A 27,911-nucleotide genomic window follows, 5' to 3' on the forward strand; every position below is an offset into this window, starting at 1 on the left:
CACTGAAGAATGCCATAATGAGGCAGTCAAACCAGACATGTCATAGAGCATGTCTTTGGGCTGCTGAAGTCACGGTTCCAGTCCCTTGATACATCTGGGGAGGCCCTGCAGTATAATCCACATACATGTACTGAAATATTCACAGTATGTGCCATGCTACACAACATAATCTTGAGAAAACACTTCAGCAGGATCAACAAGGGGAAGGAGCACACATCCCACCACCAATGCCAAGGTCACCATAGCCACTTGCAGATAAGGAGTCAGAGGGGGAATCAGCAGCTATTGTGGGTGTAGGCATATGTAGGTGTGGTCAATATACTCTCTCATTGATTAAGAGACAGTGCATAGTGCACTCATTCACCACCTGAGGTCCTAAAACCTTCCTCCTATGCACATACATATAGTAACATTGATGCCGGGCAGCTCTCACAACTTTTACCTCCCCATGTATTGAATGGGTACTGCTTGCATCAGAATCAGTCCTGAACTGTTGCAACTGCTGGATTTGCAAGGTAAGTATTGAACCTGGAGTGTGTTGTGTAATAATATGAATGAGTGGCATATCCTTGCATTTTATTACTTGGTAGTGTAAGCAAGTAAAACGTAGGAGATTTGTACAGAAATTACCTTAACGTGTGACAGCATAGAAGTATTTGACTTGAATGTGTCCATTATTAAGTAGTAGGCCTTGGTCATCAAAAATTTACACAGCCATACCTCTCAGAAGTAGTGATGGTCATTGCATGCCCTTAATTTAGCACCATACATTTGTATTGAAAAATTATTAAAGAGAGAAGCTAGAAAGTAATGATGCACATTTTAGTTTCAGACTTCACAATAAAGTTGGCAAATGTTGATGCTATCAGCTGCCTAACTTTCTAAGAGCAATATGAGTCAAAGGTACAATTACCAGTTCAGCATCACAACTGCAGATATACTAAGCACTAAGTCAGCTATGCACCCTGAGCATCATACACAAAGCTTATGTATCCCTGAATCCAACAGATACAAAACAGGGATATGGTACAGTTATCACTTGCACAGGGTGTTTTATGTGTGTGTGTGTGTGTGTGTGGGGGGGGGGGGTGGTGGTGAGTGTGTGTGAGTAAGAAAGTGAACAGGCAGACATGTAACTGTGTGTCTGTAGGGGTCCTTCAGATGAAATTGGTGTATGAGTGCCTGCATGAACACAGCCAAGCTCTGTGCTAGCTCTACATCTTGGTATGTTGGACAGGTGTGAGCTGTGTATAGTAGAGGTGGCAGTTCAGTGTTGTCATCCTTGACCACGAGAAGTGGCTCTCCCAAGAGTTGTGCTGGCATGTCCATGCCCAAGCTCAGATGCACTGCTACTACCTGAACATTTCTGATGTGTGCTGAATAAGCTCTCCTCATGAGTTTGCCCCTGACCACAACCCCATGGCCTGCCATGTCTAGGTGTGGACAGCTCACCCACTGCTGGAGTAGTGGAAGTACTACCACTATGGGAGCATGATTAGGCATGGCCCGTTGGCTAACAGCAGTGGATGTGACTGACCTACACCCATGAGGATGCCGTTCCCCAACCAGCAGACATTGCTTCACAGACGTCCCTTGTTCCAACATCATTTATCCAATCCATTGAATCAGCAACATGGTGGAGGCATTTGCCCATGTCACCCTCTTCCAGATCTAGAACCCTAAGTATTTCTGTGGAGCACCTCTGGGAGCATGTCTGTGCATCCATGCCAGATCTAAACATAGGTTAAGTGGCATGGGAAGAGACACCTGAATCAGGTGGAGGATGGACAGCAGGCCTTCTCTGAGCACCCCTAACAACCCCCCAGCGTGGCACCTCGCCCGCACTTTGGCTACAGCCGGAGTCAACAAGCACTGAAGCCGCAGTAACCAAACTTCTCTGATCAGTTGTCTCGCCGTTCACCTGTCCAATATCTGAGACCTCACTGGAATGGGTAGGCATAGGCCTACTGGCTGTGTCGGATGGAATTTCAGGAGATGGCTGTATATCACCCTCAGTGTCAGATTCAGCCTCTGCACCCTCCAACTGTGCCTGTGTTTGTCCACCATCATCATTAGAATCTGCTGATACTTTGGCATCAGGTGGTAGAAGTCCCACACTTCCACTGTCAAGATCACTTGTGGTAATAACCAACAAACACAGGAACAATTAGTATCTTAACTACTATACTCCAATATATGCTAACAAAATAAAAGTGCTGCCACTATTAGACAGTACAGCAATACACACAACAGTCCTGACATCAACATCACACACTAAAATATTTCTTTGAATTGCTCATCAGTACTGGGGTCTACTTCTAATGACCAACTGTCACATAACTGACTTTCAAATAACCAACATGAAAAGAACGAAACTTCAGAAACCTGATCGGCAACTATGTGTGTGGGTAAGTAAACACTTTGCTGACTGTTAACGAATCTCACACTGAGGGAAGTATAACCCAACCCCCCCCCCCCAACTAAGTATACCAACTCTGGGATCATACTACAGTGGAGGACAAGCTCTTTCGGCCAAGTGTTTACTTATCCTCATAAACAGCTGTCGTTCAGGTTTCTGAAGTTTCGTTCTTTTCATCTCGGTTATTTGAAAGTCGGTTATGTAACAGTTGGTCATTAGAAGTAAACCCTAGTACTGACTTAAAAATGTTTGACTTACCATCTGCATATATGGGTATCCTTTGCATGCCACATGGTCCTGAAAGAAGTTAAGCAAAAGGTAAGGACAACATCATCACAATTAAAAGTAACATTAACTTTACTTTCAACAAGAATGTGGATGACAACTCCAACTTAAGCTAATCAATCAGAATGTGTTGTTAACTGTAGCAATCTTCAAACCCCCCTCCCAAAAAAATCTTGTGAAACAGAAGTAACGTATCGGGACATGCTTGCTGTCCCTAAAACAGTAGCACCAGTGTCAAGGGCATGCTGTTCTGTACTTTCCTGGGAGCTGTTTGGATCTCTGACAGTGGACAGGAATTTTTCATTCTGTGTTATTGGTGGTTCTGTAGCAGACGCCCCCCCTGGTACCCATTTGATCACAGCCCACCACAACTGATGTCCTCCATGCAGATGTGATCATGTCAATAGCCGTATGGCACACCTGCTCATATGTCCTGACGTAGCCACCTGTGGCATTAATATCATCAACAGTCTGCCACCAGATCTGCTTTCTGAGTGATGATCTTCCCATCCCCATTCAAGCAGGAAGGCACCATATTGCCTAAAAGTGTCAACAATCATATTCTCAGCATCAGTGAAGGGTGGTCTTTGAGAACTGAAACATTGGGTGGCATAGTCCTAGGTGTCCTAAAAGACATCAGAAGGATAATGCACATAAATATTACATAATTACAGAATAGCTGTTCCCAGGTAAAACAGAAAAGGTCGCATCTCTGTATTACCCACTGGAGAAACATAAAACAGAATAGAGATCTGAAATATGAACAACAGGCTGGATGCAAAAAAGGAGAGCAACAATAGCAACTTATCCTTGTTTGTGCCATCACATAAATGCAGTTTTGCCCCCCCCCCCAAAAAAAAAAACAACAGGCAAATACACATTTTGCTAACAAATCATCTTTGAAATGCCAAAAATGCTATCAAATGAACTGTCCCTGAAACATGTCTACAGATTTATCACAGAACATTCCATTTTAAGGTATTGCCAGTCATGTATACCTGTAAAATGCCTTAACAAACATGCCCATGGTATCAGTACACTTCTAATGCATACAGATGAAAGTGTAAAAGCCTTTGATTAAGATTTTTCTTAATTACATTCTAGCATATGCAGTATGTAGCTGACAAAATGCAGACATACTTTCTCAAGTTCAGTAATCCTGTGTGCAGATATATTCCTAAGTAATTACCTCTGTTCTGTGTTTTCCACCTAAACAAGTTTTCTCAAGTTCAGTTTTCCTAGCTACATTGTTGCCTTTTTATAAGCTGTAGAGTCAGTCAGGGTTGTTAGCCTGGTGATGCCGATCATGTGTGAACCAATTAGAATTACTGAATTCCAAATACTTGGCTCCTTGTAGAAGATGTAAACATAGTGCAGGCACTCCCTCAGTGTTTGTTTTTAATGGAATGCAACTGCACTGCAGACTGCTCTACTTCCAGTGAGTGTGTCAGATTAGACTTAAAGTGTTAGATGTAAGGTTGGAAATGTATGTAAGCAGCATGCAATTCACAGGTTTGTTTCATTAACATCCAACCTCTCCTTCATTTGACAACTACATATGATCTTATTGTCATTTACTTTCCTCACACATTTTAGGCCAATGATATATAAGTAATAAAGACAACAAACTGGAGCGAAATGACCTCAGTAAAATGACATTTCCAAAGGCACACAAAAGAGTTATTCAACTCAATAAAAATAGCGTTCCAAAGGCACTGAAAGGTTATTCAACCCAGTAGAAACAAAAGTTCACACTTTTCCAGTCCAGTAACCACGCACAACGACATATAATCCAAACAAAATATTTATTTGAGCTAGCAAACAGTAAGCGCTTTCACCATAGGGCTTTTTCAAACTTCAACAGTAGCATTTGAGATTAGGCAGCTTATATACATAAAGGAAGAAGTTCATTAGTACAATCAAATCAAGTTAATTGATTAATTAGTTAAAATCCATCTCATTTGAATCATTTAAGGGCAAACCAAACCTATCCTTATAAAGCATGTGTTGAAACTTGAATAAGGTAACATTTATACATACAGAATTCTTGTAATACTATTTAATTCAGTAGCACCTATAACTTTATAACTTCAATTCATTTCTAATCATAAATATCTTTAATGATAATACAATAAATAAATAAGGAAAGTATAAAATATATATAATATAATATATAAAATACATATAAAAAATACATATGAAAATCACAGTTAAAAACACAATACTGAGATATGAGTAGTCATACCAATAGGGAATAAACACATAAAAGGACATATGATGAAAATGTATTCCTAGCTCATATTTAAAAAACTAAGCAGGTAATGAAAAGTGCATATAAAAGTTTATGCATAATGAGTAGGCTGGAAGTGTGTGCATGTATATATAATGTGAGCATTGGAGCATAGACAATAAACTACAACTAAAGGTCTAGGGTCTGATGATATAAAGCTTGTGATAGAGGGCTATAAGGCAGATTAATTCATGATTTAGGCCTAGCCAACCGTTTCCTGCGTAGTAAAGGTTTCACTTGTACTTTATCATTTATGCCTGGAAACTTGTCAGCTCTTAGGCGGACAATCCATCTAAGTTCACATTCCTGCAGGTAAGAGTCTATATCTCTACCTCTAATACCAGGTTTAACCTGTTGTAACACCTTGAAGTTAAATAGATGACCTGGTCCTGTATTCCTTACATGTTTTGCTAAGGCATTATTCTCAGAAGCAGTCCTAATACTATATACATGTTCTCTAATCGCTCCTGAGTTGCCTACAGGTCTTGCCTACATAAAATACTGGGCAGCACGTACATTTAGCAATATATACTACATTAGTACTCGTACAACTAGTCCCTGTATTAAACTTATAAACTTTTTGTGTAGATGGATGTATAAATCTATCACTGTTATCTATGTATTGACATTGATTACATTCTAGACATGGTGTAGTATTGTAATCTTTCATAGGCACATTGCCTTGTCTAATTAAAGGACGATGACATAATGTCCTTTTCAAATTAGATTTATTTCTGTAGGAAAACATGGACCATCACCCACTATCTTAGATATATCATCATCCAATTCAAGGATTTCCCAGTGCTTACGAACAATTTCCCTGATACTATCTACATCTCTCGAGAAGAATAGGGACAGCCTAATATTATCATTGCCATTCTTAGCAGATGCTACATGTGGACTTTCCTTCTCAGAGAAATATGGTTTGGCCACAGTTTCCCTCAACTTATTAACTAATCCTATGTTCCTATCTATCTCTTTCACTTGGTACTTCCTTTCTAATAATCTATTTTTAAGGGCATTAACTTCTTTAGAATGCCCCATATGGCAAGGATTCAGCCTGGACGCTCTAATAAACTGACCTTTCATAATGTTATCAAAAACAAACCTTGGATGCATGCTTTGACGGTGTAATAGTGTGTTCCTATAACATGCTTTCCTGTATATTGAATTGGATGATGATATATCTAAGATAGTGGGTGATGGTCCATGTTTTTCCTACAGAAATAAATCTAATTTGAAAAGGACATTATGTCATCGTCCTTTAATTAGACAAGGCAATGTGCCTATGAAAGATTACAATACTACACCATGTCTAGAATGTAATCAATGTCAATACATAGATAACAGTGATAGATTTATACATCCAGCTACACAAAAAGTTTATAAGTTTAATACTGGGACTAGTTGTACGAGTACTAATGTAGTATATATTGCTAAATGTACGTGCTGCCCAGTATTTTATGTAGGCAAGACCTGTAGGCAACTCAGGGAGCGTATTAGAGAACATGTATATAGTATTAGGACTGCTTCTGAGAATAATGCCTTAGCAAAACATGTAAGGAATACAGGACCAGGTCATCTATTTAACTTCAAGGTGTTACAACAGGTTAAACCTGGTATTAGAGGTGGAGATATAGACTCTTACCTGCAGGAATGTGAACTTAGATGGATTGTCCGCCTAAGAGCTGACAAGTTTCCAGGCATAAATGATAAAGTACAAGTGAAACCTTTACTACACAGGAAACGGTTGGCTAGGCCTAAATCATGAATTAATCTGCCTTATAGCCCTCTATCACAAGCTTTATATCATCAGACCCTAGACCTTTAGTTGTAGTTTATTGTCTATGCTCCAATGCTCACATTATATATACATGCACACACTTCCAGCCTACTCATTATGCATAAACTTTTATATGCACTTTTCATTACCTGCTTAGTTTTTAAATATGAGCTAGGAATAAATTTTCATCATATGTCCTTTTATGTGTTTATTCCTATTGGTATGACTACTCATATCTCAGTATTGTGTTTTTAACTGTGATTTTCATATGTATTTTTATATGTATTTTATATATTATATTATATATATTTTATACTTTCCTTATTTATTTATTGTATTATCATTAAAGATATTTATGATTAGAAATGAATTGAAGTTATAAAGTTATAGGGGCTACTGAATTAAATAGTATTACAAGAATTCTGTATGTATAAATGTTACCTTATTCAAGTTTCAACACATGCTTTATAAGGATAGGTTTGGTTTGCCCTTAAATGATTCAAATGAGATGGATTTTAACTAATTAATCAATTAACTTGATTTGATTGTACTAATGAACTTCTTCCTTTATGTATATAAGCTGCCTAATCTCAAATGCTACTGTTGAAGTTTGAAAAAGCCCTATGGTGAAAGCGCTTACTGTTTGCTAGCTCAAATAAATATTTCGTTTGGATTATATGTCGTTGTGCGTGGTTACTGGACTGGAAAAGTGTGAACTTTTGTTTCTACTGGGTTGAATAACCTTTCAGTGCCTTTGTAACGCTATTTTTATTGAGTTGAATAACTCTTTTGTGTGCCTTTGGAAATGTCATTTTACTGAGGTCATTTTGCTCCAGTTTGTTGTCTTTATATATTAACACTTGTTTTGAAACCAGGAGCGTTCATCTCTTAACAGGCGTTTTTTACGTTGTTTTTACCAATGATATATAATTGCTTATAGACTGCTTGTCTCAGATTACTAGTCAGATAAGAGGAGAATGACCCACAAACACAGGGAGTTGAGAGAGAGCTGTATATTTGCAAGCAGTAGTCATAACTGGTTATGTGATCACACTGTACTATCCAAAAATAATAAATGTACAAATTACAGTTGTATGGTTTCATATTACTGTAGATGATGATGCAGTTGGTTGAATGTAGAATAATTTCAGTTCCTTGCTGCAAAGCTGTTTGTGTGGCAAAGAGGGATAAGGCACCCTTTCTGTGTTCTGAAGGTTTATTGGACTGAGAGTTCAAATCCAGACCGATGTTGAAATATGTCATGTGAACCAACATTTTCTAGTGTGTTTTATATATTGCTTTTCCTTATTTGAGCTACTTGTCCCCCTTTTTCCTTTTCTTTCTTGTTTTATTTTTGGGAGAAGTGCATGATGCACCGCTTAGCACAAATGCGGGAAATGGAGGAAAATAAATGTCAGGTTTGGCTGCGCTTATCTTGTTTGTATGAAGTGCAACATTGTGAAAACTAGACAACTGGCCCACCCAGGAAGCAGACAGAACACCTGCAGACAGGACCCAGACAGCCAGTAATTGAAACAGAATGCATTCAGTTAATTGTTTTGGGCACTGCGCAAACCTGCTAAGCGGCATTGCATGGCAGTAACACCGAGACCTTAAGAATGATTAGTAAATTAGGGAATGCCATGTAACTAGCCCTGTGGCAGCAGGTGTTAAGTGTAGAGCTGGAGTACAGATGTTTCTAGCTTCTAGTTCAGGGTGTGCAACCTTTTTTGTTACTGTTGTGACAGTGCTGTTTATAGTAATGAACTGAAAAATAGAAGTGTTATTTAAACATTCTTGTGGCAACAGGTGTAAATGTAGAACTGCCATACACATGGTCCTGGGTTCTAATACAGGATATTCCACACACTTTTACTGTTGTTCTACTTCCCATTATATTCACTCTCACTTATAACACTTTAGATAGTGGAGCCGATATGAATTATATGTATGATGGATGAGACATCATTATTGCGTTGCTGAGGCCATACTATAGTTCTGTAAGTATAATTCTGTTATTTGGACTTGCATGGCCTTCACAATTACCTAAGACATGTACACAACTGGATATATATCCAATATATGTGTCAGGTCACACAGATAGATACTTGTGTAACAGCTCATACTGGCATCTGTATTTATGTATGATTCCTGACTATGTCTGAGCAACACGTCTTCTGTGGTAAATATGGCAAATCAGTGCTGTGGAAGAAAATGTTTTCCCTTATGCCTAGGTTTGAATCCTACAGTGCAAAAATCAGTTTGTTCAATGTATAAAGGTAAAAATAGATGCGTCATGTCATTACATCTATGCCCTCAGTGTATGTCTGCAAACCTAACTCACCTAATAGTTACCTTTGAATTTCCACCATATATTTCCAGGCTACATCAGTAGACACCCCTCAAACTAAGGTCAAGTGTCAGATTAACCTTCCAGTTGCAATTATTTAATTCCTCCCTACTCAAAAAAGAATGTGTCAGTGCATTTACACCTGTTGCTGCAGAGTCATTTAAGCAGCAGGTGTGTTTCATAGACTCAATATTAACTCTCAGACTTTTAGCAGTGTGGCTCTTGTTTGTGCACTGTTTGACTATGTGCAAACAGGGAAAGTAAAGGAAATGTGTATTTCGTATGCACAAAAATGTTGCCAACTGTCACGCAAAACCGCTGCTCACCTCACTATGGAAAAGTAAATATTATGTATTACTGCTGTTTACTGACCATTTCCTGTCTGTGATATGAACTTACATGTGGAAATATAACAAACTGAAGGCCTGTCTAAGAATTTGTCACATATTTACAATACAGGCATGTGTTGCCACTCCCTAGTACTGCAACCTTGGTGTCTCAGTACTTTTTCCACACATATGTCACCTACAGTACAGCAGTTAATATCAAATATTGTGTGATATGCAATGCACATTTATCTGGCAATATGTAGAACTAGAACTATTGACTCATAAGCCTAAAAGCCTTATCTGCAAGACTAGGGAAGGAATCAGCGTGGACCTTATCCACATGGACATAGGTGACCTTCAGCACACTTGACCTGACCCATTTTGGTTTTGTCAAGGGTAGATATTGCATATTAAATCTAGTGGAGTTCTTTGATACCGACTCCAAAGACCTGGATGAGGAGTAACAGGACAGTACCACCTATGATGAGTTATCCCAGGCCTTTGACACTGTCCCCCATTCAGGTATCATAGAGAAAATCTCCCATCTGGGAATTAACCAATGCATTACTAGATAGATAGCCAACTGGCTGTCGCACACTGTCAAAGCTGGGGACTGCACCTCTACCACTAGACCACTTAACAATGGAATACCACAAGGATCTGTGCTGAGCCCTCAATTGTTTGGAAACTATTTCTCTGAAGCCCAGGCAAAGGTAGATGGCCTTGGCTTAACAAATTTGCAGATGACTGTCAACCGAACGCAGTCATATAGTGTCCCTCAATGATGTTAACATATTACAGAAGAGGCTGACACAGGTAAATGATTGGTGCCAAACTCAGCGGACTGAACCTTACAGCAAAAATGCTTAATTGTCCCCTTTGGCAATGAAGTACCTCTGCTAATTATGATATACGTAGCACCCCTCTAAACTCAAACACATAACTTGGTACCTGTTGACAGCAATCTACATTTCAATCACTGTGTGTCCATAGTGGTGAGACACACATTCTACATTGTGCACCTCATAAACAAGGCTATCACATCTATGACCAGGGAGGTCATAGCTCTGTTGTACTCTACCCTTATCAAACGACTAATTGAGTGTAATTCTCCCTTCTGTCTGTACCTCACCAGAAACCTGCAGCAACTGGAGAAAACACAGAGCAGTCTCAGACCCTTCTGAGTTTGGCCTGGAGGCCAGGCAGAAATTGCCTCATACTATACGATGCAGATTACACTGACATGGCTTTCAGTCTATCCACATACATCATGGTATGGTTTGTAGGCCCTGTGTTTTCTTCCTGAGAAAGCTCTGTGGTCTTTCCAGCCACTGCACGTGTCTGGTGAAGTACATGCAGAAGAGAGCATTGTACTGTTAGTGTTCTGATGAGGTTCAAGTACAGTGCTGGAATACAATCCTAAAATCTGAATACGGTGGTGTGACTTATGATGTGCACAATGTAGGCTTTCAGTGCCAGTGTGGACTTTTAGTGATCAAAGTTCAGATTGCTGTCTACATGTGTTCCCAGTGCTTGCATCACTGGGTTTCAGCATAGGACTGTTGTCAGTGCTGTAATTAGCATGGAATTGCACTTTTCAGAAGGACTGCATTTATTTGTACATCATGTGGCTTTGTCACCAATCATTTGCCTGTGTTAGCTCCTCCAGTAGTATATCATTACTGGTGGATTCAATTATTGCACCTAGTAAGCAAGAATCTGCAAACTTGGCAAGCCAAAGGCCATATACTTTAGCTTGAGCTGTTGAGAAATAGATTCAAAACAGTAAAGGGTCAAGCACAGATCCCTGGTGTGCGCCAGTGGTGACACTCTACTGGTACAGGTTGATCTGCCAACTCTGTCAGTGAGTGAATTGGTTACCCATCTAGTAACATAAAGGTTAAGTTTCTCAATGATACCTGCATGGGGGATTGTGTTGAACAAGATAGGCAGTATGCGCACTGGCTTGCCTTCATCCAGGCCTATCACACACAATCAGTGGACTATGACAACATCACAGATTGCCTATGACATGGCTCAGCACATACACCTTCCTGATGTGGTTGAATATGCACTTTAGCACACCTGCTACATGGGCTGTGTTCCCATAGAATTGTGTATATCTACATGAATCCTTCTGAGTTGGGGGGGGGGGTGGCGGCGGCACCTGATGCATGCATGTATAGACACGTCCGACTTCTCAGCTGTGAGGTAGGCCACCATGTCATCATGGACTTTTTCTAAGTGGAGACTAGTAATATCTTGGCTGTATGCTACAGACCTGTGTGAGTTGTTAATGCAACATCATGTCTGTTACATGTCTGTTACATCTGATTGATGTCAAAGAGGTCATTGAGGGCATGTGTGATGACAACGCTATCATCCTGTGGAACTTGGCCAGGCCATGCATTTGACACAAATCCACATGAGGTATTCACTCAACACTGTTAGATGTGGCCATAAACAACTATATCACCAAGTGGGTAGACCAATGTATTACATACGTGGCATCTCACTGTGTTGAAATGTGTGAAGTAACGTGCATCTCAGGTCCAGTGATCAAGTCTGTACATTAAGGCCGTCATTTAGGCCCTTTCTTGTCCATTATTTAAGTGATGGATGTCATAGATGACATACACATACTATGTCCAAACAGCTGCCTGAAGAACTACAGATTGTTGGCATTCATTGACTCTAACTGTGATATTAGTATAATGCAGACAGTGTCAACACACACCAAAGATTGCTGCCACAGCCATGACAACACCTGCAATGCCAATAAAACATGGGGTGAAATTTGTTACGTCAGATAAACAAACACACACCCAAAGTATAATGTGGACATCACACCATATAATCAGACCAATAGGTGTGTGACCTGTGTCCTGGGGTAGATAAATATAACAGCCGCCAGCATGTGGTCACAGTGCTGACTACTACTTTGTATGTAACCTAAGTACCAAGTATGTGAAGGACATACACATCAGAGCCCATAATACTTTCATAGTTCCCAGCCTTTATCACACCAATAACTGATTACAGTGCACCCTTCTTCATTTACCTCCCTACACATGTTCCACTAATGTGTAACTGGAATGTACCTCCTTTGTCACAGTGAGCTATCACACAGCATATTGGGCATACCTATTTTTTTTTTTTTTTTTTGTGGCATAAACATTAACTATCTGATGATGCAGAACCTCCAAAGTTGATACACCAGATGCATGTTTGACAACATTAATGGCATGGATAACATTCATGACAGTGCGGACTGTGCCAGATGTATATATGCCATGCAGACCATTCAACTAGCCTGTATTGCTTATAATGTCATCACATACAGGTATAACAGTGTCCCTCCCAACACCTCCAGCAGATGTTACAGTGCTAGAACAGTGTGCTTGATTACCCTCATAGAGTGTGTGCATATCATAATAGTTGTACAAGTGTGTTGGTGCAGAATCATCTGTGATCACTCTAAATCACATATGTTATATCAGAGGCATGGGATTACTGGTGGATTTATTCTGATATTGTCCATGATTGTGGTTGGTTCTGTTTAATGTTGTCCATGAGCCTTTACCTGTGTCCCACTTGCTGGAGACCTCTGCTGAGATTACAGTCATGTAAGTCTCTCTTATGGGCTTTGTAGTCAGAAGAATAGAAGCAGAGTCCCCTTCTGCTTTCTGGTTCACTTTTTGGTAGCTTTATTCCATTCCTCTTTAGTATGTTTGTTGTCAGAACATTTCTTTGATCATCCAGGAAAAAATATTGTGAAGAAAGCAGGATATAGCAGCTTGAATCAAAGACCCCTCTCTTGATATTTCTTGATTACTAGGATAAACTTGTGCTTGCTATACAGTGAATAGTAATTTCCCACAAATACACTGTTGTCTCCAAGTTTTAGTACTTTTTCTTTTTGCCACTTTTTTGTCAGATTCTGTTCTTTGTGCTGGTATGATTCCATTGTTAATAATCTAAGCTATTGCTGCTTTCTCATGTTTGGAACATATACATGTTTTGCCCTTTCATTTAACAAATCTTGCTATGGGACATAAGTCCAGGTACTTATTTATACTATCATAAAATTAATACAGTCTATTCCTACAAGTTTCTCTGATACAGCAGATCACATGTTTCTCTGTGCTGTCTGCTTCTAATTCTGCTATTTTTTGAAACCGTTCTTCTTGAGAAGCCTCATACTTAGTCAGCCTTTTCTTCAATTCAGCCTCTGATTTTTTCAGTTTTACCAGTTCATCTGAATAGCAGGTTAATGCTATTTTCCAGTCTTTTGTTATTTGAATTAATATATTCTTTCAGTGTTTCATTCATTTTAAACACGTCTTAATGTATCTGCGTTATTTTCCCCTCTAAATTACTGGAAACCTTGTATTGCACCAAAACTTAAACTGCTTTTTGCTGAACAGCTGCAGGATTCTTCCCAGAGTTTTCTCTTCGCCTTTTCTGCTTGATTCTTTGCTGGCGTCCAGACATACTGATCAGCGACCAAATTTTACCCAAACTGATGGTTTCAGTGGCCTTTTTCTTATTTTCTGTTTTCACACTGGGAGAGCTCAAACTAACCTGTTGATCAGTGTGCAGCTATCTTGGAAGTTGTGAATGATGCTAATGTTAGTGACAGACCCACATAGTGTATCAGAAGCAAAAACTTGTGATGAATTTCTGTTGTCAGTATTCCCACCAAAGGCTATTTACTCCAGTTTTCAAGCTAGACTGTCCCAAGATTGGTAATGACCATTAAAGAAGATATGCTTTGCACTTTAAGTGATGGCCCATCTGGTGCTAATTAATCAGTGGTTTATACATACTGAGATGTGAGAGTACATGTGATATGTACTAGGAAAGAGCTGTGAGAGGTGTACTAAAGATGCTTACCTCTAAAGTGATTATGAGAGGGAAAACATTCCCTTCTGCAGTATAAACTTACATTGGAAAGGCTGTAGCATAAAGCTGCAATCAGTTACTCCACACATTTGTTAACCGAAGTAGTTTTGAGCAATTTTTGAAAATTTTATAGCCACAGATTTGAACTGGGCATGGGTATATGTCATAGAAAAATACAATATCAGTGGGCAGAACATTTTGTTTGAATTGCTATGTCCCATTAACCATTAATGCATATTTGCAAAAATGTGAGAGAGGTGAGTTAATTTTAAGAAAGAACTATTATAAAATTCTAATGCATTCAGAACAGAAAAGAAATTACTGATTCAAGTATTTCATATGGGATTGCACATTTTCTTTTTGTATAGCAATGTATTAAAGTTTTGATTTATCTTGTCCCCATTGAATGCCTGATCCGGATGCACAGTGGCTCACTAAAGCCAGATGCAAAGGGCCACAATCAGTAGTCCATTCCAATTCAGATTGAGAATGTGCAGTCATCTATGTTGCTAGAAGAAACTTAGAAATGAGTTGGTAATGTTTGTAGTAACTCAGCTTGCATATATGCCAAAAGGAAATTAGCAAACTACCACATCAGCAGAACAGCTTAACAGGATGTTTGCATCTAATATTTGGCAAAAGAATGATCTTGATGACTGTCCTTTTTTTTAATTTTTTTTTTCCAGATTAGTCTTACGTAAACACTACCCACTTGCAATTAAGATATGTGAGTATATGAAGATACCAGAAATTTCAGGAACCAGTCGTTTGCTGGCACACTGGGCTTGTTATAAGGTAAAGCTAAGCCTCATATTAAATTATTTTAAATGGTTAATTGCAACATGTTTCTTTAACTGTTTCCATTTAGAGATGCTCAACAGCAGGATGTGTAGTATCGGCTAGTGGGCAGCTAGTGTTAGACGTGACTTGACCACATGTTTTACCTGTTGTTTGACTGTGACTCGTTCTTTTATTCTCTGATTACCTGCTTAATGCATTTTGTGGTCATAGGGAAGCTGAAATTCTGCTACTGTGCTCATTGGATGCAGACCAATGAAGTAATCTTCAGAGAGATGCCAGTCCCTCACAAGGTTTGCACAGACATTCACTTAGACATTGTCTGTGGGCAATTTGGGGGATTGCCAGTTTACCTGTGGCATGTCTTTGTAGTATAGGAGGAAACCAGATTATCTAGCAATGCCACAGCTTAACACTGGGATAATGTCTCTACTCCACATGGGAGGTGATTGCTTTCAGGGAGCATTAAATGGGGACGTGACCCTTTAGTTTGTTTTCCACTTCTCAGAGAAAAACAATTGCAGCAAGGTATTGAGAAAACAAGATATTTAGGATAGTGCAAAGAAAGGGTAGAACTTGGATAAAAAGAGAAACAACTTAAGCCAAAGCAGAAAGCAGGAAAATAGATTGGATTTGCCTTTTCCTGTTCTTTGTTTATCATTAACGGTTGTCTATATGTGGGCTGTGATGGTTATCCCTGTCAGCCCGTAACACTCCAGTATCAATCAGGTGTTATCTGTGGTGGTCAGTGTGTTTACATTTACTTGTTATTCAAATCTATATCAAATCCAAACTAGTAGCCTGCTATAACAAAACTGCAAAGTTCAATACAAGCTCTAAATCCTCCTCTCATCACTGCAACTCTCTACACTCCTTAACTCATTCACTCCAATGGAGCTCAAGAAGTTTGCACTGTAACTCCCAATGGGTGGAGCCCAAGCCTTTTGACAGAATCAAATTATGTCCTCACATTTCAAACACATATTCATATTTCTGGAACCACAGAGATTATGAAAGAAGTATAAATGGTACACACTTCAGCACAAACTACTTTTATAGTAGTAGTAGTATTCTTTAGGTTCTAAGTCTCAAAATGAGTGTTATAAATCATAGTAAATGCAGTAACTATTACATTTGTAATATTTTGTAAACAACTTACAATATCTCAGCAACCACTCAAGTTACACACATACTATCAGCATCATTTTATTCATCTAGCTGATAGCTTTCATACGAGGCTAAGGAGTTCTGTCTGTATTACTTGTTTTTTGAGATATTTAGAAAAAATGTGAAAATTATATCTAGATAAATTAGTATCATAAAAACTACAATTAATATGTATTTACCTGCACTAGACAGAGGTCAAATATTAATGCAGTTGAGTTTGTCACTGTGTAAGCTTTAAGATGAAATATTTTAAAACCTTGTACATAATATGGTTTTGGAATTATTGCTGCAAATATGAACAAGCAATATTTGGCGCTTAGAGGCATCAGTAGGAGTTAACCTCAGATGCACCTGGAGGCACCACACGGATGTAATGAGTTAAAATGGCTTGAGCTCCCCAATTATCTATCTTGTATCCAACTTTCTACTGCCTATAAACTCATCTTTAAGCCCTCAGACTGTCCTTCCCTCTCGTCTACCTTCACCATGCATCTCCTCTCCCTGACTGCTCCCTTAGGTCTAACAACCAAAACCTACTCAAAGTATACAAGCCCCTCCGCGCTCCTGGTCAACTCCTTCTGTCATTCTCCCTCACACGCAAATGGAATTCACTTTGTCCCCATATTCATACCTCCGGGGAACCCCACTACTTTCAAAACCTTACTTCATTCTTATCTCTCTTCCAATTGGGAATGCTCCTGCTCCCACCCTTCCTAAGCTTTAAACTGTACCTCTGCCCTCCACCTTTCCACCTCCACGTCTACTTCCACCATTCATACCTGTCTGTACCCTACCAAACACTAACCTACCTATCCTCCCCCTTCTCTTCATACTCTGTTTTTAACTTCCCTCCCACTTCCTACTGTATATAGACTAAACTATTACACATTTACATCTATTATTACACAGAATTGTATACAAAATCTTATTACCCCTAATGACCCTATATTTCATTTACCCTTTATCAGTTTTTTAATCCTATGTCTCATAATATTGTTTATTTTGACTGTATGCATATTGTATTCACATGGAGCTTTTCTCCCCGGGCCTCCATTGAAAAAGGGCTCACTTTGGCCCAATGGACTTTCCCAGTTAGCAAACTGCAAATAAATTTAATAAATAAATTCTGTAATTATCTTTCCCAATGGATTGCCCATAAGTGCTGCCTATCTCTACCATTTGATGCTTGTATGAAGTGGCGTGTATATATGTATATGGAGATATATGAACCTATGAACCTATATGGAGATATATATATATATATATATATATATATATATAGAGAGAGAGAGAGAGAGCTATACATATATATATATATATATATATATATATATATATATATATATATATATATATATATATATACAAACATAGATAGCAGGCCTCTTTGCCACCCATCTTTACATAGCAGTTTCCAGTCCCTCAGCCACAACTGGCTGTTGTGATTATAGGTTTGTTTTATGCATCACCATTGTCTGTCCTGTTAGTCCATGATATTGCACAGTCTGTGCTTTTCCTCCTAGTCAGTTGCTAGGTTGTATTTCCAAGGGAATATTGGAACCTAAGAGTAAAATTGTGCAGCTGGTTTACTGTCCTGCGCCTCCACTGAAGAGAAAAGAGTTGATGTAGAAGTCATGGAACCTCTTTTTCCTCCAAGTCTGTTATAAGAACACACCTTCCTGTCTACCATATGCATCATATATTGATTGTGGTGAAGTGTCAGGCTGTCTTGCATCTACTGTACAAGATCTGTGGTTTGAGGACATCTTTTTTGCTTTCCAGATGGTGGAGGATGAAGAACAGGAGGCCAGGTTTCTTCTCCCCAAAAGAGGCTTATAAAGCTTTGCTGTGTGTGTGAACAGACTGGGAGCATGTGGTATCACCTTTGATAGACACCTCAGAATATATTGGAGGCAAACCATATATACATACCTCTTATAGCTCAGAACTTTGAACCTGATTGGATTGAATTTTGTTTAGAGATATTGGCAAATGATCTTACTTTCTAGTGTCTTTTGTAGTAGAGCCATACTTTATGACTATTCCCAAATGCATGCATTAGTATCTGGTATTAGATTTCCTGGCATCCAACCAGAACCACCCATTTATGTATTCCAGTGTCAAACTCCTGACAAAAGGAGGGGCACCATGTTTCATTACTGACAACTTTGGAACAAAGCTTGAGGTTGCATCAGGATTTTAAAGCAGCCTTCAACAAATATTTTTTCAAAAAGCATTTTTATTTTCCTTTAGGTAAATATCAGAGTCATCTTCAACGTCTTCTTTCCTGAAGCAAACTGTCAGTAAGTACAGGTGTAATCACCAAAGCCTGTCCCAAATCCTTCAAATTGCTTATGTTGCCTGGCCTTGGGCATGATGCTAGAAGGTGCAGATTTTGTGTGAAATTAACTTGGTCATCATATGACAAAGATTGGCCAGTTGGAAGTTCATATCTTCTAAAGATTTTGGCAGCTCTAGCCCATTTCTTCTTTATCCAGAACCCCTTTTACAATATCTACTTCTCCTTCATCTGTTAATAAGACAGTTGAGAGTACTCTCAGGTACTGAGAAGGTAAGGTCTCCAAACTTCTTCCTACATATAGAGCAGTAGATACAAAAAGAGAAGAAAGGAGGATAAGACAGGTAAAGCTGAAGGAAAGCACCAAGGTAAGTAATTTTCTGTGAGAGAGTGAGGCTGTTGCAATCTTCCTGCCAAAGTCCAAGTTCAAATCAGTCATAGTAAAGACACTAACTGTCACTTCTCTTTGTTGTGGTATTTATTGTAAGTATTCACTTGGCATTTTTATGATCAAGTCCAGAATGTTCAGGTAGTTTAGACCAAATCATGTCCTTTTATGATGTTTCAGGTGACAGAAGCTCCACAAGCATTGGTTCTGCTGGCTGAACATGCATGTTACCAGTTGTTGCATTTTTGTACTTAGACTGCTACATGGCATTCTGATGTAAGATGGAGAAGTTGAACTGACATTTGTCATAGTCTTTGCTAGCCTTGAACTGGAATGGGACTTGGAAAATTACCACCGACAAATTTTAGATTATTACGTGATCTTTATAGAATTTGCCCTAGGCCTGAGCTTGATTTTAACTCTTATGTTTATTCAGACTGTTTTTTGAAGCTTCTACATCATTATCAGTATTACCAACACTAGCGATAGTCATGTCCCATGTTCATATTAAAACACCGAACGCTGAAAACAGCGAACAGTGTTTCATCGACACATATTCGGCAAACGCTGGAAATGTCGAAACCACAGAACAGCGATTTCTTTCCTAGGGAAAGAAATTGCTGTTCCAACCCCCCCCCCCCAAAAAAAAAATTAAACACTTCCAAACACATACACACATACCCTAACCCTAATTATACCCCCCAAAAAAACAGTAAACAACTAAATACACATATGCACGTAACCCATCCATACATCTAACGAAAAAAAAAAAAACAGTAAACATTTTAAAACATATGCACTTACTTAACTGCACCCTAACCCTAAGGTCAGTAACTCTCGCACATTTACATAAACAATTCCAAACACAAACACACTTACCTTAACCCAAATCCTACCCCCCCAAAACAAAAGTAAACAGCTGAAAACACATACACACATACCTCAACCATACATCTAATGCATAATAAAAAACAGTAAACACTTTCATACATATGCACTTACCTTAACCCGCACCCTAACCCTAAGGTCAGTAACTGTTGCACAATCACGCTCGGGAGCTATACCAGACAAGGGTCCACACTGCACTCCAGAACAGGCAAAGCAATGAAGCGGTCAAGCGACTTCTTTCCCAGGAAAGAATTTGCTGAACAGCCGCTTCGCTGTTTTTTCTGTTCCCCCTACATGTGTCAACGAAAACGCATTCGACAAAATGCGTTTTTTCATTCTAATAGGAACCCCATGTTCCATGTTCCAGCTGTACAATCATTGTTAAAAGAAACCAGGTGTGGGATACCAGTATGTGTCTAGCATCTTTCACCTCTGTTTCCTGTAAGAAGCATCACAGGAAGAGAGAGAGAAAATATTCAGATTCTTGAAGTGTATCCCAAGGGTAGGGAGAGGCCCCTTTATACATGTTCTCTTTCTAGAGACTTTGATAGTTTCCACTGGATGTTTGCCATATTCCTGTAACTCATATTCATAGTCCAAAACAGGTGTACCAAGTCCCTAAAATTAGCTCCTGATAGTTGCATGTTTTTTTCCACTCTACCCTGCTTCATTCTTCTCTCCATCCTAGTGCCCGTCATCTGTTGCCAAGTCTACCTCTTTCTCTCCCCAACTCTTCACTGTGTGATGTGACGCCAGTGTGGATAGGGCATCCTTGGGGGCAGTGTCAGTAATTTCTGCTTATTGAGGGGGGTTATTATGACCCGCCCTTATTTTTCCCACCCCACCTCTGCACTCATCACGCTGTCTGCAGGCTACTTGTGCACCATGCGTTCCCTCAGGGAGCATTTCACATGAATGCCCTCCTCCCTGGATGGACATACCCATCCCTCACTGCCAGTTCCTCTGATGCCTGAGATGCTAATATAATCAAGGTCACAGTTAAGGCTTTATCCCTACTATGCCTTGGCAATTATTTTCTTTTGGTAAGTTTCTAAGACCTACAAAAGACTCAAAGCCAGCCTGTAAAGAGACTGGATTTGGCCATGAAGCACCTCCCGGAGTTGACGGAGGTCAGTGCAACCCCTGGCTTGTTTCCCCAATGATAGTCTCTTATAGGGACATGTTCATTGCTGCTTGACACCATCAGGCCACTTGCTAAGAAGGCTGACCATAAATGTACTCTACTTGAGGCTTTACCTTATTTTTCAGTGTCTCTGTCCTTGACTAACATTCCTTAGTCCCAGCCCATTAGAAAAGGAGTCCCTTGCTTTGCGTGGGCTGGGAAAGTGTGTCATTGCAGGTGCCATCTTATGAACACACATGACAGGGGCAGATTTAAGTGCACATTGAGCCCTGGACTATTTTCAAAGCGTATCCCTCCCCACTACATGCACTTTTATTGTTTGCTTTTTTTGAACACTGCATAAATGCTCTTGTTCATTTGGATTCACCTTCCTGATTTAAGGCCATTTGACCTGCTTTTATTATACTCCACCCACGTCTGTACGCATCATTTACAAGTACTTGACTGTATTCACCTCAAATGTCCTATTAGGATGGGAAGCATTTCGGCTTGCTTTACACAAATACACACTGGTCCTGCAAAGCCAAACTAATGACTGTTTAACCCGATCATGACAGCCAGAGGTAACTATTCTCATACATAGAACTCCCCACATACCCCACAATCATAGTTCCGTTGTTGACTGTGTTTAACTGTGTGTACACATCAGATGTTTGATTGTGGTAAAAGTAAAACGTATTTCACATAAATGCACACTAGTCCTGCAAAGCCAGACTGATTAAACTGTGCAAACAAGAGAGAGTAAGTTACTTTCATCCACAGACAACCCCCTCCCCTCCCCACCTAGCACAGTTATATACTCTTTGCTGTGTTCACCTCATCTGACTGTGATAAAAAGATAACCGCGTTCATCTTCTTAGCACAAGTATCTGGGGTAAAGTCTCAAAATAATGATGGACAAACTTTCAGAATCCAAGACAGATTTCTCTTATGTACTTAGAAAATTGCTAGAATAACATTTTTTTTCTTTTGCATTGGCATGCATTTTATGAAGGATATAAAGCCTGAAACTCAAACCTCTGTCATTATTTAGTGAATACAGTTCTCAGTGATTTACCAGAAACCATACGTTACTTTTATGAGGAACAGACCAAAAAGATATGCAAAGTCAGGAACAGGTGAAAGCTATGTAATTTCAGCTTTGTTTCACATAAACAGTAAATACAAATATATTTCAGCTTATAGTGGACAAATGCACATTAGTCCTGGAAAGCCAGCTAGTTGGCTGAGCAATCAACCAGGGGGTAAGCTACTTTCATCCGCAAACAGCTCCCATCCCCATTCAGCACATTTATGGCCACTTTGTTGTATAGACATCATCTGACTGTCATAAAAAATATCTGTCGATCTCTTATCACAACAATCAGGACAGAAGCGTAAAATCAGGGACAGACTTTAAATAATGTTCCCATATGTTTATTTATTTGTATTTTAGATTGTTTCATGGGGCAGTACACTTATCACAATAGGCCATTTACAGGCACAGCCCAGATAAGGAATTTTACAATAAAATAAAACAGAACTAATTCACAAACATGGAGTAATTACAGAAGGTAGAGAGTTCTGCAGACAACTGAAACAATGAACATATATTATTAACAGTGTAGAAATACAGATGTGAATTAATTTTAGTTGCAAATATGAGTGGTAAGTGCACATGAGAACAGCAGGTCAAAGCAGAAATTATGTAGGTAAGGGGAGAATGAGGTGTTGTGTCCAGTGGAAAACAACTTCCAGTCAGATTTTTGATGGAGATGTCTTTTGAGTTGTGCTCTGAAACTGGAGAAAGAGATTTCTTTAAGGTGAAGGGGGAGGATTGCCAGAGTTTGGGTGCAAGAATGGAGAAAGACTGGTTGGTGGAGTGCAGTTTGGTTTAGGGAGATTGGAGTGAAGAAAGTGATAGGGAGAGGTTTTAGCAGCTGTTTTTGTTGTGGCGTTTGACAGCAAGAGGCAAGTAGACACCTTGATGAATAGTGTAACTCAATGGATGGTTGACCACAAATTCACTCCTGGGGTGGTGCCCATGTTCATCCTGGACAGAGGAAGTTGGTATTAACTAGTATAGGCCCTTGCCTCTGTGAACTTCACTCACCTAACTAGCTACAGTTGGGGCAGCTCGGGATAAATATGGCTAGACATGTAACCGCTCTGGAGTCGTTAGCCTTGTAACCTTTTGTAAACCTATGAATGTATGAAAAGTTTGATAAAATAAAAGTTTTTGCATTGGCATTCATTTTCTGAAGTATATGGAATGTGGAAAGTCAAGTATTGTCATCATTTAATGACTGCAGTCCTCCCTCTGTGATTAATTAGAGAACCACAGATTTTGAGTCACAGACCAAAACTAGAAGGCAGAATCAGGGCCACTCGGTGAAATCAGTGACAATTTCAACTTTACTTCACACAAATACTCAACAATGAATAAATAGTCCAATGTATTTCTTGCAAATACGCACTAATACCATAAAACTGACTTTAAAATGAGCAAATGATAAGAAAATAAACCATTTTCATCCACATCCAGCCCTCTGTGTCCTGTGTTTATTGACTTGTAATTCTTGGTGATTTGCCATAAAATTACAAACTTTGAGGCACAAACCAAGTATGCAAGACAAAGTCAGGGACATTCTGTGAAATCAGGGATAGTTTCAGTTTTCTTTTACACAGTCACCAGAAAATAAATATTCCATAAAAATGCACTGTAGTTTTCTGAAGATAGATTTTTGATGGATTTTAAAATGAGGAAACAATACGTGGGTAAGTTGTTTTCATCCACAGCTAGGCCCCTCCCATTTGATGGCTATAGTCCTCAATGATTTGCCAGTAAAGTTAAATGTTTATGAAGTATCGTCAAAACATGAGGCAAAGTTGAAAAATCAGGACAGTTAAATTTTGTTATGTACAAACAGTAGCCAGAAAGTAATGCAGTCAAATTTTAAACTGAGCAAACAAGTTCTTATTATCCACAGTTTAAAATGCTGAAATTCCAGGAGAGTATAAATTGCTCTTATTAACAGCAACCTCCCCACAATTGAATGAACTATTTAATATTCAACTGACAATAACCGTATAGAATATTACAGTGGATATAAAAAGTGTACACATCCCTGTTAAAATGCCAGGTTTTTGTGATATAAAAATGAGACCACAATAAAGCATTTCAAAACTTTTCCCACCTTTAATGTGTCCTGTAACCTGTACAATTCAATTAAAAAAACAAATCTGTTAGGGGAAAAATATAAAAAATAAAAAACGTACAATAAGCTGGTTGCATAAGTGTGCACACCCTTAAACTAATACTTTGTTGAAGCACCTTTTGATTTAATTACAACATTCAGTCTTCTTGGGTAGGAGTCTGTCAGTATGGTACATCTTGACTTGGCAGTATTTGCCCACTCTTCCTTGCAAAACTTCTCCAAGTCTGTCAGATTGGGAAGGCATCTCTTTTGCACAGCCCTCTTCAGGTCATCCCACAGATTTTCTATTGGATTTAGGTCTTGTCTCTGGCTGGGCCATTCCAAAACTTTAATTTTCTTCTGGTGAAGCCATTCTTTTGTTGATTTGGATGTATGCTTGGGGTCATTGTCATGTTGAAAGGTGAAATTCATCTTCAGCAGATGCCTGAAGGTTTTGGGCCAAAAGTGATTTGTATTTGGAACTGTTCATAATTTCTTCCAGCTTGACTAAAGCTCCAGTTCCAGCTGAAGAAAATCAACCCCAAAGCATGATAATGTCACCATCATGCTTTACCGTGAGGATGGTGTTTTTTTGCTGATGCGAAGTGTTGTTTTTGCGCCAAATGTACCTTTTGGAATTGTGGCCAAAAAGTTCAGCCTTGGTCTCATCAGACCATAACACATTTTCCGACATGCTTTTGGGAGACTTGATGTATTGTTTTGTAAATTTTAGCCTGGCCTGGATGTTTTTCTGTGTAAGAAAAGGCTTCCATCTTGCAACCCTACCCCATAGTCCAGACATATGGAGAATACTGGCGATTGTTATCATATGTAGTAGACAACCAGTACTTGCCAGAAATTTCTGCAGCTCCTTCAGTGTTGCTGTAGGTCTCTTGGCAGCCTCTGTGACCAGTTTTCAACTTGTCTTTTCATCAATTTTGGAGGGACGTCCAGTTCTTTGCAACATCACTGTTGTCCCATATTTTCTCCCCCTTTTTGATGACTGTCTTCACTGTGTTCCATGGTATGTCCAGTGCTGTGGAAATTTTTTTGTACCCTTCACCTGACTGATACATTTCATAGGTTCATAGGTAGGTACTAGGCTATGGGCCCTAGGGCCTATGTAAGCCTAGCCAAAAGGTACCCTGGCTTTTGCCACCCAAGAAAATTATTTTCCTGTGTTACTGTCGAGCAGAGCCACAGAAGTGATCCCTGGGGTCAATTTCCTATCTCCCATCTAATCATCAAGATTTTTCTTGAAGAGTGCTAATGAGGAGCTTTGTTTGATAATTCCAGAGTGGGGGGTGGTGTCGAAAGCCTTGGCGAGATCTAGATAGGCTGTGTGAACCACCTTACCCTCATCTACGGCAAAATTTCAACAATGAGATCCCTTTGATGCTTTGTAAGCACTCAGTGAACTATGGCAGTTGCTGTAGCAGGAAACTGAGTAAATGGCAGGAAAATGTTTTACTAGGACAGCTGAACTTTATAGGTTCATAGATTGGTACTAGGCTATCAGCCCTATGGCCTATGCAAGCCTAGCCATAACAATTTCCTGGGTATTTCTTCCCACAATATTTACTTCCCTGGATCCCTGTCTAGCAGGGCGACTGACATGATCCCAGGGGTGAATTTTCTATCTCTCATCCAATCGTCAAGGTTCCTTTTGAAGAAGGCCAAAGAGGGACTCTGCTTGACATGCATGGACAGTCTATTCCAGAGTCTGGAGAGTCTCTAGGTTATTTTTTGTACCCTTCTCCTGACTGAGTTGGGGTTAATCAGAGTCTCTTTAACTGATGGCAGATATTTACCCAAGAAGACTGCATGCTGTAATTAAATCAAAAGGTGATTCAACAAAGTATTATTTTTAGCGTGTGCACACTTATGCAACCAGCTTATTGTACGTTTTTTATTTTTTATATTTTTCCCCTAACAGATATGTTTTTCAATTGAGTTGTACAGGATATAGGTCACATTAAAGGTGGGAAAAGATTTGAAATGATTTATTGTGGTCTGATTTTTTTATATCACAAAACCTGGCATTTTAACAGAGGTGTGTACACTTTTTATATCAACTGTATATGTAATGTTCAATGTTTACAACTAAAAATATATCAATATTGTTTTTTTTTCATTAATATAAATGTATGATTGCCTGTGCCATATGTGATAATTCAATAAAGATGCGAGTTTTGGTAAAAAAGAATCAATTCCTTCCAACAGACACCCTGCCCATACTGAGTAAAAAATAGATGGCCCTGCACTATATATTGTCTGTTTGTGAAGCTAGCTAAAAGGTAATCAGTTCACTTCTTTGAATGGATTTTAACAGAATTGTTCACTCTTTTAACACCTTTATTGAATTATCACTTAAGACAGTGGCAAACATGCATTTTATATAAAAGAAAAAAACATGTTAGCATGCTTAAAGTTATACTGCAGGACTCCCAAGATGGCTGCACATTGAGTAACAGCTTGGCTCTAGCTCTCTTAGTGTGGAAAACAGAAACCGAACAGAGAAAGCTAGTAAACTTTTTTGTTCATGGGTAAATTTCAGTAACTGGCTAGTAAGTGTACTGCCTGGATGTCATGAAAAAATAAATACAGAGCACCTGGAAAAAATCAGCTATAAAAAGTGAGAAAGAAACACTGACTGGGGAAAGCTGTGCAGCTGTTCTACAAAAAAACAATGCAACCTCCAGACATGACTTCTGGTAACCTACTGGATGATAAAAGACAACTGCACACAGACCTGGTTAAAATAAACAAAACGCTGATAGATATATCAACACAAACAACAAAAGACTGGAAAAAATGGAAGAAACTTTAAATATTTATTCAGATGAAGTGATAAAGCTGCAAAAAATCAGAGGTTGAAATGAAGAAAAGGCTGGCTGAATGCGAAACTGCTCAGGAAGAGATGTTACAAAAATAATAGAATTAGAGGACACAACACATAGGGGAAACCTGAAATTTTCAGCTGTACCAGAGAAGCTGGAAGGAACGTAGTGCATTAATTTTATAAAAGCACAAATAAGCAACTGGACTAATACTCCACAGCAGAAGCTGTTAGTTGAAAATATTGTGTGTATGCTAATACCCTGGCTGTAAGAAAACGTAGACTTTCAGTCGTAAAGATGCAGTCCTACCAGCAGGAGTTGATTCTGACAAAATACAAAAAGTAGGTGACGGCATAGTGTTTGTGGAGAATGATTATTCATTGTACACCATGCAGAAGAAGAGTAAATTCATTCCACTATTCAATAAACGTCAAGATACAGGTGTGAGATTCAAACTGTTGTACCCACCCAGCTATCTTCATGATATTCTTCCCTGGAAGGACAAAAGCTTTTTTTGGTGAAATACATGCTGAGGAGGAAATGCAAAATTTGTCCAACAAAAAGTTAGTTGTGAAACAGAAGGAGATTCTGCTTCTTGTTCTTCTGATAATAAAGTCCACAGAGAAAACTGTACCTGTGAAACCTTTTCCAGTGTTTCAGTGGAAAATGGAGAGAAGGAAGGGAGCGCAAGAGTTGACTAGAGGAATTGAGAATACATTGGAAATGAAGCAGAGACAGGATTTTGGAGAGGAAGATGAACAGTAATAAAACCAGTAACTTATTGTAAGATTACAATGAAGTAATTATATTTGTGAAGTATGACAGAACAAGAAATCTGGAAATGTTGGAC

At 39.0% G+C, this 27,911-nt stretch overlaps 1 protein-coding gene across 1 annotated transcript in view; it reads left to right on the forward strand.

Moving 5' to 3' along the window:
* VPS16 (VPS16 core subunit of CORVET and HOPS complexes) overlaps window positions 1–27,911 on the forward strand; it is a 1,917,946-nt gene that overhangs the window by 1,284,767 nt on the left and 605,268 nt on the right. The window contains exon 15 of the mRNA XM_044060689.1: window positions 15,048–15,156. Within this exon, the coding sequence (XP_043916624.1) occupies window positions 15,048–15,156 (109 nt within the window). The remainder of the gene's footprint in view (window positions 1–15,047; window positions 15,157–27,911) is intronic.

Source organism: Protopterus annectens, chromosome 2.part0, assembly GCF_019279795.1.
Source record: "Protopterus annectens isolate FY-2018-M chromosome 2.part0, PAN1.0, whole genome shotgun sequence".
Classification (NCBI taxonomy): Eukaryota; Metazoa; Chordata; order Ceratodontiformes; family Protopteridae; genus Protopterus; species Protopterus annectens.